This window comes from Candida metapsilosis (assembly GCF_017655625.1).
Source record: "Candida metapsilosis strain BP57 chromosome Unknown scaffold2, whole genome shotgun sequence".
NCBI classification, from domain to species: Eukaryota; Fungi; Ascomycota; class Pichiomycetes; order Serinales; family Debaryomycetaceae; genus Lodderomyces; species Lodderomyces metapsilosis.
The window spans coordinates 307,765-320,420 of NW_027138160.1; the positions used below are offsets into that span (position 1 = coordinate 307,765).

The 12,656-nt window shown below is 36.1% G+C and overlaps 4 protein-coding genes across 4 annotated transcripts; 3 read left to right on the plus strand and 1 right to left on the minus strand. All coding sequences in view use genetic code 12, as the record gives it.

Annotated features, from left to right (window-relative positions):
• Nucleotides 1-30: 30 nt before the first annotated feature.
• On the plus strand, nucleotides 31-546 carry I9W82_001637 (uncharacterized protein; the record flags this gene model as incomplete). Its single annotated transcript, XM_067690404.1, has 1 exon — nucleotides 31-546. The coding sequence occupies one exon, from the start codon at nucleotides 31-33 to the stop codon at nucleotides 544-546; it is 516 nt and encodes a 171-aa protein (XP_067548873.1).
• A 906-nt stretch (nucleotides 547-1,452) lies between these two features.
• I9W82_001638 (uncharacterized protein) lies at nucleotides 1,453-1,968 on the plus strand (the record flags this gene model as incomplete). Its single annotated transcript, XM_067690405.1, has 1 exon — nucleotides 1,453-1,968. One exon carries the CDS (start codon nucleotides 1,453-1,455, stop codon nucleotides 1,966-1,968), a length of 516 nt encoding a protein of 171 aa, XP_067548874.1.
• A 611-nt stretch (nucleotides 1,969-2,579) lies between these two features.
• Nucleotides 2,580-3,608, minus strand: I9W82_001639 (uncharacterized protein; the record flags this gene model as incomplete). The annotated part of the gene is made up of 1 exon (XM_067690406.1): nucleotides 2,580-3,608. The coding sequence occupies one exon, from the start codon at nucleotides 3,606-3,608 to the stop codon at nucleotides 2,580-2,582; it is 1,029 nt and encodes a 342-aa protein (XP_067548875.1).
• Nucleotides 3,609-4,688: 1,080 nt separating this feature from the next.
• Nucleotides 4,689-8,660, plus strand: I9W82_001640 (DNA-directed DNA polymerase gamma; the record flags this gene model as incomplete). Its single annotated transcript, XM_067690408.1, has 1 exon — nucleotides 4,689-8,660. One exon carries the CDS (start codon nucleotides 4,689-4,691, stop codon nucleotides 8,658-8,660), a length of 3,972 nt encoding a protein of 1,323 aa, XP_067548876.1.
• Between the last annotated feature and the right edge of the window lie 3,996 nt (nucleotides 8,661-12,656).

The following is a 12,656-nucleotide window of genomic DNA, read 5'->3' on the forward strand; positions in this document are numbered from 1 at the left end:
TAAATAACTCCATACTTGATTAATTTTACAATGGGCGACGCTGATGCAACAACTGACGTTAATTCAAAACCTGACCCTGATGGCTGGCTCAAATACTACGAACCAAAGTATGTCGAAGAAGTGAATATTTTCCCAAATATTACCGTTTTTAATCGGAAATTATACACATTCGGGCCATCCGACGGCGAAGCCTACATCAAATTTAAGTCGTACGACAAAAGTATCACAAGCTATGATGATTTGTGCTTTTTGGATACCAAAACATGCGGTTTTAGAATCGACGAGGATCGATATATTGTGACTTTACACGTAGGTGACAAATGGGCAGTGATTGGTGAATTGAGTGAACGATACATAACCAAGAATGAATTGAACAGCTATGGTACTCCTGTTAGAACTATTGGTGATAAGCAAATGGCTTCGCTTAAAGAATTATACAATCCGAAAGATTACATATCGGCAAAGGAGTTGTGTGATTGTGCTTACGATAGGATCAAGAACAATTTTGACAATTATTACAAGCATATTCAACAAGGGAATGCATAAGAATTAAAGTTTGAGTTGCACATACAGAAGATGTCTCTTTTATCAAAATTTGACACTTTTTGTTATAATCCGGTACTAAACTTGTACAATAGATTGTTGACCTCTGTTTATTGAATTTAAATTAATACTGGTGACTTTTCTACTTTGTTTTGGAAGCTGTGCATAATTTCGTAAACTCACATTGCGAACCTCTGTCTCTTTAAGATTTCAGGATCGGAAAATTGTGTTGGATCCACAGATGAGGACAACTGTATAAGAACATCGGATGCACCTCGAAGAAGACGAGACCCAGGTAAATTGATTGAAATATGCCAATCAAAAAAGTGAGGCGCATATTTTGGACATGAGCGCAAATTGAGGAGACCTATATTACCCGAAAATGATGCCGCTTGTCAATAAAAAGTGTGGATACTGTCAAGATAAGTTTTTGTGTTATTATCTAAAATAATTGACACATTATTTTAGTGATAACTAATTTAATCTGTTATATGGACGATAGGGTTGTAGAGTTGTAGCACCTTCAGATAGTTGAACAGGTAAAGTTCCTTATAAACACTTGTAAATACCCGAACGAGATATATTACACCTAGTAGAGCCTCTATCCAAAGTTCTCAATCACCCCTTTAACAAACTTGAAATCAAAATGTCAAACACTGCGTCAAATACAAAACATAAACAAAAATTAGCGGTGCTGCTTCAATTCAAATTTTGGCGCCGAGTCAAAACACGGCACAAGGCGCATTTATGAAAAGTGTGGTATTTGCTTACTATGCTAATTTTAGAACAAGATAAGGACCCGTTCCTCCTGAATTTTATTAATAGAATATATATATCTTTCCGTAGAACTATCAAAGCCTCTACTCAAAAAATTGTGGTCTGAACAACTCCATCTTTGATTAATTGGAAATGACCGATCCTAGTACAACAACTGATGCTAACTCCAAACCTACTCCGGATGCGTGGCTCAAACATTACGAACCAAAGTATATCGAGGAAGTAAATATCTTCCCCAATATTACCGTCTTCAATAGGAAATTATACACATTTGGACCATCAGATGGCGAAGTGTACATCAAATTTAAATCACACGACAAAAGCATTACATGTTATGACGAGTTGTGTTATTTGGAAACAACATCATGTGGTATTAGAATTGATGAGAATCGACATGTTGTATTTATACACGTGGGAGACAAGTGGGCTGCTATTGGCGAAGTAAGTGAAAGATTCATCGAAAAGAATGAATTGAACAGCTTTGGTGGAGGTCCAAAAAACATTGGCGACTACAAGGTCGTTCCACTTAGAGAAGTATACAATCCGAAAGATTACATATCGGCAAAGGAGTTGTGTGATTGTGCTCATTCGAGAATCAAGAACAATTTCGACAATTACTACAAGCAAATTCAAGAAGGAAATGCATAGAGCTCAGAGTAGGAGTTAGTTTATAGCAGGCCTCTATGATTAGTGACGCGGGCTCTATTGTTGAAATAAACATCAAACAAGATCCTCATTATTTTTGTTTGTAGAAATGCAAATTAAAATGTGGAAATATAAAGCTTTTAAGTAAACTTTTGCAGCCAAATTACTGGCCAAATTGATAATGCAAAGCAACAGCATCTACTTTCGAACTCTTTTCCACATAAACGGGCAGCCACCAATGCCAACTCCATAAAAGACCTGTACTAATAAATCAGTGATATTTTATTATAGCAATATAACACAATCTGAGTGAAATGAAAAAAGGGATATACAAAAAAAGGGCAAAACAACACTATAAAAAAAAATAATAAACAAAGCAAAAAAAGACAAACAAGATAATAGAGGACTAAAACAATAAACGATGAAAAGACAAGGATACAAAAGTGTTGCTTTTTCTTTCATCAGTGAAGGGAGGTGATAATAATATCTGGGAACTAATTGTACAAATTATAGTGATGGTGGGTAGGGAATATGGTGTGATTTGGTTGCGATGGAGTGGGGGTGGAAACTTCTCTTTCATATCTTCTCGTCTCCCTACTCCTTCCGTTGACTCCTTAATATTCTTCAAATTGGGAGTACAATGCAATCAAAACATTGACACCTCCCAACACATAAGGCAAAGTACCCAAAGTGGCAGCAAAAGTATGGTACAATCCCAAGTGTAACAAAGCTTTATTTTTCAAAGCCAGTAACCAACATTCACTAGTAGCAAATTCAATGATTGAACTTTGTCCAACAAAGTAATAAATCAAAATCTTACTCAAGGCAAAAACAAATGGATCAAATGAGAAAATTCTCAACAAATATTCATCGTCATCGATTTCAATAACTCTTGAAGTGAAATTGAAAAAGTAGGAGATCAATGATGGTGAAATAATGGCAAAGATGATCCAAGTGGCAAAAGTAGCAATTGCTTTGAAATCAAACAATCCTATTAATTCCACTGATGGGATTTGGGAGTTGGCCAAGTATGGGATGTTATCATGGAAAAATTGGTGGATTAATTTGTTTTGGTTCAATGGAACAATTGTGGTGAAATTGTACAAATAAATGATAAATTCTAATCCCAATTCTAAAAAGTTTAAGGTAACAGTTGAACTCAATTGATCTCTCAATTTCTCAGTGTGTTCCAAGTAGGTGATTCCTACGTTGTCAGTAAACTCGTAGAATTTGTCAATGGCATTTTCACTAGTGGCGATTATTGGGTCCAAAATGAATTCTTTCAAATTCAATGGTGGTGGAGCTTGGTAATCCTTGTCTTCCTCTTCATCATCTTCTTCAGCCAAGACAGCTTCCAATTTTTCTTCTTCTTCTTCGTCATCATCATCTTCGTCGTCGTCCTCTTCTGAATCATCATCACCAGCTTCAATAACTGTGACTTCTTCTTCTTCTGCTCCTTCATTAGAAGCGCCCAATTCCTCGAGGAATTTTCTAACTGCATTAATATCTCTAGGTGACTTGGCAAGATAAGCATCCAATTTCTCAACTAATACCTTCTTGACATCTTTGGCAGTGGTACGAACACCCAATCTTTTCAAGACTTGACTCAAGTCTGCTTTTTTAAACTTGGAAAATTCTGACATGGTAAATCTAAGCTAGTTGTATTTTATCTAAATTTCAATTGTAGTGGCAAATCTGTTTTTAAAGAAGAATTGAACTTCAAATATAACCAATCCTTTTGGTGTGAATTTAAATAATTTTGAGAAGGATGTTGTTTTGGTTTTTATAAACAAAGTCACAACAAAGAAAAGGAAAAACAGCAAAAGAGAGAATTAAAAAAAAAAAAAAAAGAAAACTGCACATGACGCAACATGCAATTACACGACAGCAAATGCCATATGTACTTTAAATTGACATATTTAAGTCATTGCGGTTGAGAGATTGTCTTCTTCTATGTACGTTGAACTCATCGTTGCTGTAGGAACCCCCACATGTTGTATGAGAGAAACTTGAAGAATGTTATTTGATTCTTCTCTTTTGCTTTCACTTTTCGCAGCTACAAATTTATCATTCTTTTTTTTTTGGCGCCAAATTAAGCTCAAAAAAACAGTCAAACAACCAAAACTTCGTCCGGAAAAACGTATGCTCTTACAATCTACCTAACAAAACGGTTCATATCCTCTCACCACTTGTACCTACTGTCTGCTTGTTGCCATGGTGTGAGGCAGGTTGGGTCTGTTAATTTATTGTGTAGTGATGTTTTGTTGTTTGTTTTGATTTTCAACTGTTTTGGTTATACCGATTGTTTACATATTTACTCAATTGGGTATACTTCCGAGAGTTTCAATAACTAAAAAAATAACAAAACGCGTTATTTATGTTACCCTTTTTAGATGATTCATCTCTGCACAAAGATGGCAAGTGCATGATAAAGCAATTCTAGAGAGAAGCTTTAAGTTACTATGCCGTTTATTATGCATAGCGTGTTTGTTTTTGTTTTTAGCAATTCAATGTCGCAACATTTTCCACGACATTCCGCCGCATTGCTAACCAAAGATACCACAATTGGAATGCAAAGGAAAACTGTTAAAACCTAAAAAAACCCACCACATATCAACAGAAGTAGAGCATAACATAGTCCAGTTTACAGCAGAAGCAGATATACCCCTGACTATCAAATGTACATATAACATCTCATCAAACAAATATCACCACACTAAAGTATGATTATTCGACTGTTTAAACAAGTGGTTGCAAGATCATCATCACATAAATCCTTCAAGCTAAGGCGACATCTCCACGAATCATACCCACTACGAAACTCATTTGCTACAAAAGAATCACCACGTATAAACCAAGTAGGAATCCAATACTTATCCAGTCAATTGCACAAAAAGGTTTTTCCTACATCAGAGTTAGATGACTACCTCAAACCAAAACATCCGGAACTACTAGAGACAGCAAAGAACCATTTAGAAGCCAATGACTTACTCGGAAAAAAGACACAAATCACAGACCCCATCAACATCAATTACTTCCCAGACTTGGTGGGTAAAAGCCTCGATGAACATTTTTACAAACTAGGACAAAAGTCATCAGAACCATACCTTTCAATGGCACAGAATTTTCTCCTGCCAGATGCATCTATTCCACCAATACCGTCTCAAGACGAATGGATTATGCAACCAGGGTGGACTAGATATACAGAAGATGGAATACCAGAACAGGTTCCATATCCACTAGAAGACGAACTTGTGTTTGATGTTGAAGTTCTTTACAAAGTTAAAAAGTATCCCATTATCGCTACCTGTGCATCGTCCAAGGCGTGGTATGGCTGGGTTTCTCCAGTGCTACTTGATGCTAGTAATCGATGGAAAAAAAGTATCGACTACAACCATTTAATACCAATGAATTGTGCAAAACATCCTAAATTGATTGTTGGTTATAATGTTAGTTATGATCGAGCGAGGATATTAGAGGAGTACAACATCAAGAGATCAAAAGCGTTTTATCTCGATGGAATGGCTATGCATGTAGCAATAAGTGGAATTTGTTCGCGACAGCGACCCATGTGGCAAAAATTCAACAAAGCACAAGCTAAGGTAGAGGCAGAGCAGGAGGAAGATGAGGATTACGATTACGCCGAACATGAGGAAGATGAATATGACCCAGCTGTCTCGATCCAAGAAGACCCATGGTTATTAACAGGCTCACCAAACTCATTAGCAAATGTAGCAAAGTTCCACTGTGGAATTGAAATGAACAAAAGTGATCGTGAATACTTTGCTTCAGAAGATCCTCGAGATATTGTGGATAACTTTAATTTATTGATGAACTATTGTGCGCATGATGTTGATGCGACATACAAGGTGACAAAGAAGCTACTACCCGACTTTTTTGCCAAGGTGCCACATCCGGTTTCATTTGCCGCTTTGAAGCACTTGGGGTCATTGATATTACCAACAAGCACTAAATGGAAAAGCTACATTGAGTCAGCTGAGGCATGTTATGATGCCAATAGAGCTGAAGTCAATGACACTTTAAAGAAATTGGCATTCGACTTGATACAGTTTATCGAGAAAAGGAACCCCAAATTGAAACCAAAGTATGAAAATGATCCCTGGTTGAATCAGCTAAATTGGGACTTGAAGAAGGGAAGATTCAAGAAGGATGGTTCTCCTTATAAAAGAAATGCGTACCTCACAGGATATCCTGAGTGGTATAGGGATTTATGGGGCTCAATATCCCCAGCAGGAAGTCAAATGAATCTCACCCTAAAAACAAGAATAACTCCATTATTACTTAAATTGAAATGGGAAAACTACCCCCTTTTCTGGACAGATACGGAAGGATGGTGCTTTAAAGTGCCGTTTGATGAGGAAGTTTTTGCATACTTGTTTTCCAAAAATTATGTTCGTGCCACCTTGGCACCTGAGGAAATAGACACAGTCCATGACAAATTACATGAAGATGGTAAGTCATATGTTTTGTTTAAAGTCCCTCACCCTGATGGTCCCAACAAGCGTTGCACATCTGTGCTATCAAAAAATTACATGAGATACTTTGATGATGGCACATTGACCTCCGAATATGACTATGCCAAAAAGATTTTGAAACTCAATAATGAAGCTTCTTATTGGATGGGTAATCGTAATCGAATTATGGATCAATTTGTCGTTTACAACAAGGAAGGGAAAAACAAGTTTTTCGATACCAAAAAGGAGAGTCAGCAATATAAGGACATGGGTATAATCATACCAAACTTGGCTTCTATGGGTACAATTACAAGACGTGCTACTGAAAACACCTGGCTTACTGCGTCCAATGCGAAAAAGAATCGTATTGGATCGGAATTGAAGGCATTAATTGAAGCGCCTAAAGGGTATTGTTTTATTGGAGCTGACGTTGATTCAGAAGAATTATGGATTGCTTCATTGGTTGGTGATTCCATGTTGGGAATACACGGTGGATCTGCATTAGGGTGGATGACTTTGGAAGGAGAAAAACTGCAAGGCACAGACTTGCATTCGAAAACCGCTAGCATTTTAGGCATATCACGAAATGATGCCAAAGTGTTCAATTATGGGCGAATTTATGGTGCTGGAATCACATTTGCCACGCGATTGTTGAAACAATTTAATAGTGAGCTTTCTGATACCAAAGCTGAAGAGATTGCTCAGAAATTGTATGCTAGTACCAAAGGAATGACTCAGAATCCCAGATCTTTGGGCCTGAAAAAGATGTATTATGGTGGCAGTGAATCAATCATGTTCAATGCATTGGAAGCAATTGCGCAACAACCAGAGCCAAAGACTCCAGTGTTGGGAGCTTCAATCACTGATGCTTTGAATGCCAAGAATTTGAAAAAGAATACATACATGACTTCAAGGGTCAATTGGACGATTCAAAGTTCAGGTGTTGATTACTTGCATTTGTTAATTGTCTCAATGGAGTATTTGATTGAGAAGTATGGTATTGATGCAAGATTGGCAATTACAGTGCATGATGAATTGCGATACCTTGTAAAAGAAAAGGACAAATATTTGGCGGCTTTACTTTTGCAAGTTAGTAATTTATGGACCAGAGCCATGTTTTGTGAACAATTGGGTATTAAGGAAGTTCCTCAATCCTGTGCATTTTTCTCCGAAGTTGACATTGATCATGTATTGAGGAAGGAAGTAAGTATGGATTGTGTAACTCCATCCCATCCTGAGCCAATAGCTCCTGGAGAATCATTGAATATTACTCAGTTGTTGGAAAAGACTAATTATGGAGAAGTATTGAATTGTGATCCAAAGTTGATGACTTTAAGAACAACAAAGTATGAGCCTCGTGTGCCTGTTATTCAAACTTTACGTAGTGGATGGACTGAACAAGCTAGTATTCAATTGGTTAAATTACAAACGTCGAGGAATAAAGAAGAATGGATTCAGAATTTGAGACAATTGAATAGGATAATTAGGACTTATGTTACTGATGAGCAAAAAGAAATATTGATCAAATTTCATGATGATCGTGTTAAGGAAAAGGCTCGTCATGTTGTTTATCGACGTGATCGCAAAAGGAAACTGAAGAGTGAGGAAATGAAAGCGGCACCTGATTTTGATTTGGAAGTTAAACCAATGGATCAGAAAAAGGGAGGTGAAGGAAAGAAGAAGGGATCCAAAGCTCAAAAGAAGGGGGAAACAAAGGATAAGCTGTTGGGGGAAAAGATGGGCTCTCCTGACAGGTCGAGTGCCGGATATGAATGTAAGCAAGAATCAATTGAATTTAACAAGTCTGAAGCACACTCTATGGAAAAGGCTACTCCCGTATCTGATTCCTCTTCACAGAGAAAAGCACATGACTCTGGTGTCAATGAAGTAGTTACATCATCCACACATCCGTCATATTCATCAAACAATGCCAATCCATCCCAGCTTCAGCAATTTCAAACTCGGTTGAAACCACCTGTACCAACAACAACAGCTCACCACCACGCTACCAGTAGGGCTTTCTCCTCCAAATTGGGATTTGCAAATAAGATGAGGTATCATACACTGGCTGTACCTATGCATCGAAGTCAATTATTTACCAGTGATGTTTTAAATTGTCAAATTACTAGATCAAGTCAATTAATGGTTGATTGTGATTTAACGTCTTGTTTTGTTGATCGATTTGAGACGAGATATCGACTGCGTCGACGACATTGCTGATGGGTTGAGGAAGAAGATAGGTTGGATTAAAGGACGACGACGATGAGAGGGGAGAGAAAGAGCTAGATGTTTTTATTCTCATGTGCTATCCCTATAGTGCTTTATTTGCTTATTTTAGTCAATGACGGAGCTGTTTTGCTTGATTTCCCAGTTGCTGCGTTTTGGGCTTAGCACTTTGTGTTGTCTTGTACTGAATAATGGGGTTGGTCTCCTTGGGACATATACTGCCTAAGTTACTTTGACTTTTGGATTTTAAATTAATTGATTAAACAGTGGATTGATCTTAACAATAACGAAAAACACCTCAAAGGGTGTGTTTATTCATTCTCCACTTGTGTTTTTAATCATTAGCGTATCCAGTCAAAAAAAAGGTCAATCAGAAATGGGAAAGGAAGTAGGTCTTTAATTATTTGCAAGAGTGGCACTTGTGCATTACTGGTGCTGAGGTTTTGATGAAAGGAGTGGAAAGAAATAATGGAAGAAGAAGAAGAAGAGCAGGAGAGTAGGAGGAGGTATACCTTGAATTGATTACTTCTACAATTTCAGTGGTTCTCCTTCATTTTTTGGGCCACTCCGTGGCGAGGTAAAAAAAAGTTGAGACCAATTTGTTGGTACAAGAATTTACTACAGTGCATTAAGCCAGTGCGGTTTTTGGTTTTGGGTGAAAAGCTTTTTAAGTCTATTGAATGAGTGAAACAGAGTGAGGTTAAGAGAAGATGTGGGGGCTGTTATGTGTGTCCCACGACATTTGCAAGTTGATGAGTTAAGGCCACATGAGTGATATTTTGCAACCCAATGAAGAAAAGAATTGTAATATTGTGGTATGTGAATTTTCATCGTGTCTTTAGAGCTTGCATCGGTTATGTATATAGTTTGAAAAGAGGAGAGATGGGAGGTAGATATTTAGAAATTGTAATGAGAATAATGAGTCTTTTATTAACAGTTTGACGATTTCGTTGCATTTGCAGCTTTGATGATTATTGCAAATCTTTCTTCTTCTTGTTATTTTTATAGCCGTAGATATTGTACTTAAGGAGACACATAAACCCTAACAGGCGGCAGCAAAAAAAAAGAAAAAGAGTTTAGTTTCCATAACGGAGTTATTTATTTAGTTTGTGTGTTATACATCATACCGCCGGGGTATGTTTAAATTCTAGGCAATCAATAATTATGACACTTTCAAAGACTCTTGTTATTGTATTTCCCGACAACAAAGCACAATAGAAAATTTTCTCTTTTTCTTTTTCTTTTAGTTCATGCTCGGATTTAAAACTTTGCACACAAAGTAGCTTTTCTTTTTACAGCCGAGAGTAATATCCGATTCAATTTCATCCTACACCGAAGAAGTTAAAACCAGCTTTCCTTCAAATCTGGGTAATTAAACAAGTCCTGTTCAGGGCGCGAGATTAGTTTAGATTTTCTTAACTCATGGTGCCTGATGGTGAAGAAACGCTTCGGCTCATGCATATGTTTACTTGACTGATTAATACAGTGGCTCTTTCAAAGCTAGGTGCACTCGATGGATTGAGATCTTGACCCATCTCTGTTGTTGAGGTGAGATCTGGTAGGGCAAGAGAATCATAGATCTCTCTATCTAGTAGTTGTAATGATGTCGGGTATTTTAACCCGATCTAAATTGGTTTAGTGACACAAACGAAACATTCACGACAAAGAAAAAAAGAAATTCAAAAGAAAGTTTTTGTTTTCTTTTTTTTTAGGTCCGTAATAGCCGTTGCAGTCTTATATAATTGACTCGGATAACAAAAATTGTTAAAGAGTGATTAAAGGTTATTTACGAAATTGCATGGAGATAACTATAACCAGTTCGAGAGAGTTGGCGGTAGTAGCATTCCAGCAAAATCTGGTCTAAATTGCATGATGTTACAACATCCTATGACGTTTCTTTTTTTTTTTGCATTCTGAGTTGTATTATTATAATTTTTAAACGAGTTGACTCTATTTTTCTTGGTATGTCTGGTATATAAGCCGTTAAAGAGGGGGTTGATGGGAGGAGAGAGGGGGTAAGCCGGAGTTGGAGAGGAGTCATTTTTTTTACTTCGAATAGTAAGCTGTTAGTAGTTTGGATTATGACGTATCAACTGTGGGTTTCTGAAGAGATTATTTGTTCTTTGGTAATTGTCCAGTGCCAAAAAAAAGTTTTCCTGAACTTTTTTAAAACGGCTATTAAATTACATACACTTTTTATTGTTATCTAAAGTAGATGGAGTTTTTTGGTGTATCCTATTACTGCTTTAGTTATATACAGATGTGTATATATATATCACTGGTAATCTTATATCTATATTGTAAGCTGTATTCCTACTGTATCTTTTGTATGCTTTGTTATTTTGTTGATGAAATAACTTAATTTGTTTATTCAACACAAAGCAAAGAATAAATGTTGCATAATAACAAATAATAAACAATACACAATACAAACAATACAAACAATACAAACAATAGTTATAGTAATAAATAATTGTAGTAAGGTACACTACCCCCAAAATAAATCCCTCAATCAATCAACAATACAAACTATAAACAATAATAATATACTAATACTACTACTACTATACACTATACATTATAGAAGAAAAAATTTTTAATATAAGTAAAACTAAAAAGTACATCAACAAAATATAAAACTACAATTTACTTCTTTCTTTCTTCTTCTTCTTCTTTTCTTCTTCTCTACTGTATTTACACCCTAATACCCACCTACCCACACACCTTTTTCCTCAAAAGCAATGTTCCCAGCTGGTGTTATTTTAGTCTTTTGTTTGATCTTCTGTGCTGCAGTTTTGATTGCTGGAGTTTTCATTCACAAGAAACTCAAGGCTAGAAAGTCTAAGCAAAGATTCTAAGCTAAATCTGTGTCAAAGATTTAGCAGAGAGACACAAACAAGTATATCTTAGTCTCTGTTGTTTTGGGTGACTATGAAGAACCACTTTTTTTTTTATTACATTGAGAAGAGGATTTTCAGATGAAGAGAGAATTGAAAGGGAAGATGAGATGAAAAGAGGTGTGAGAATTAGTTGGACAAGAGATGTTACAATTGAAAGTTTTATGTCCAATACCACTTTTTACAGAATACTTTCCTTTCTGCCCTTTGATTATAGTAAGAGGAGAAGGGTTTTGAATTATCATTCACGAACAACACAATCAATCTACTTTATTTTTTATCAAATTACCTATAATACGCTATTTTTTTATTACTTATTACTAATACCACCACCACAATGACACTGTGAGTTTTTTTTTATTGTCACACTGTCTTTTTTTTTCATTTGGATTTTGGTTGGCTGGTTAATTTTTTTTTTATCATTGTTACAGTGTCAAATGTTTTTATCACAAAATTTTTTTTTCTAAATATTATTCAACAGTTGTTTTTTGATTGGGGAATCATTTCAACTGGTTAAAAAGGGGAACGGAATACAAGTCACAAACCTTCTGGCTGGAACAATATACACTTTGCTGTCTTGCTTCTTAGTCAGAAACCACAATTTTTTTTTTATTACACCGCTATTGGAGGGAACACACATTGTGTTTTGCTTTTGCTTTTTTTTGTTGATGGTCTTTGGCTGGTGATTGGAATCTCACTGAGAGACGCTAAGCTTAGAGGTTCATCATTTGATGGTTATTTTACACATCGTCCATTGTGATTGATTAGTGTTTTTTATGCGAGGAGAAAGGTATTTGTTATTGCACTTTGTGAAGAGAGAGCAGGAGATTTGGAGAAATTGGGGAATTTTTCCATTTCTTACTGTTCTCTATAGAGAAGTCATATAAATTACCTGTTGTTGTTGTTTTTTTAAAAGAGAGAGGAAAGAAGCTGTTTTTTAACGGGAACGCTGAAGAGAGGAAGAAGGGATAATGTTATTCTGTTGCAGCATTTGAAAATTTGATAATGGTGAAATGGAAAGTTATGTTTTGATTGGGGAATCAATTCTATATCTGACCTTTTTTTTCTATTTGAAATGCTTTGTTTGTCCTTG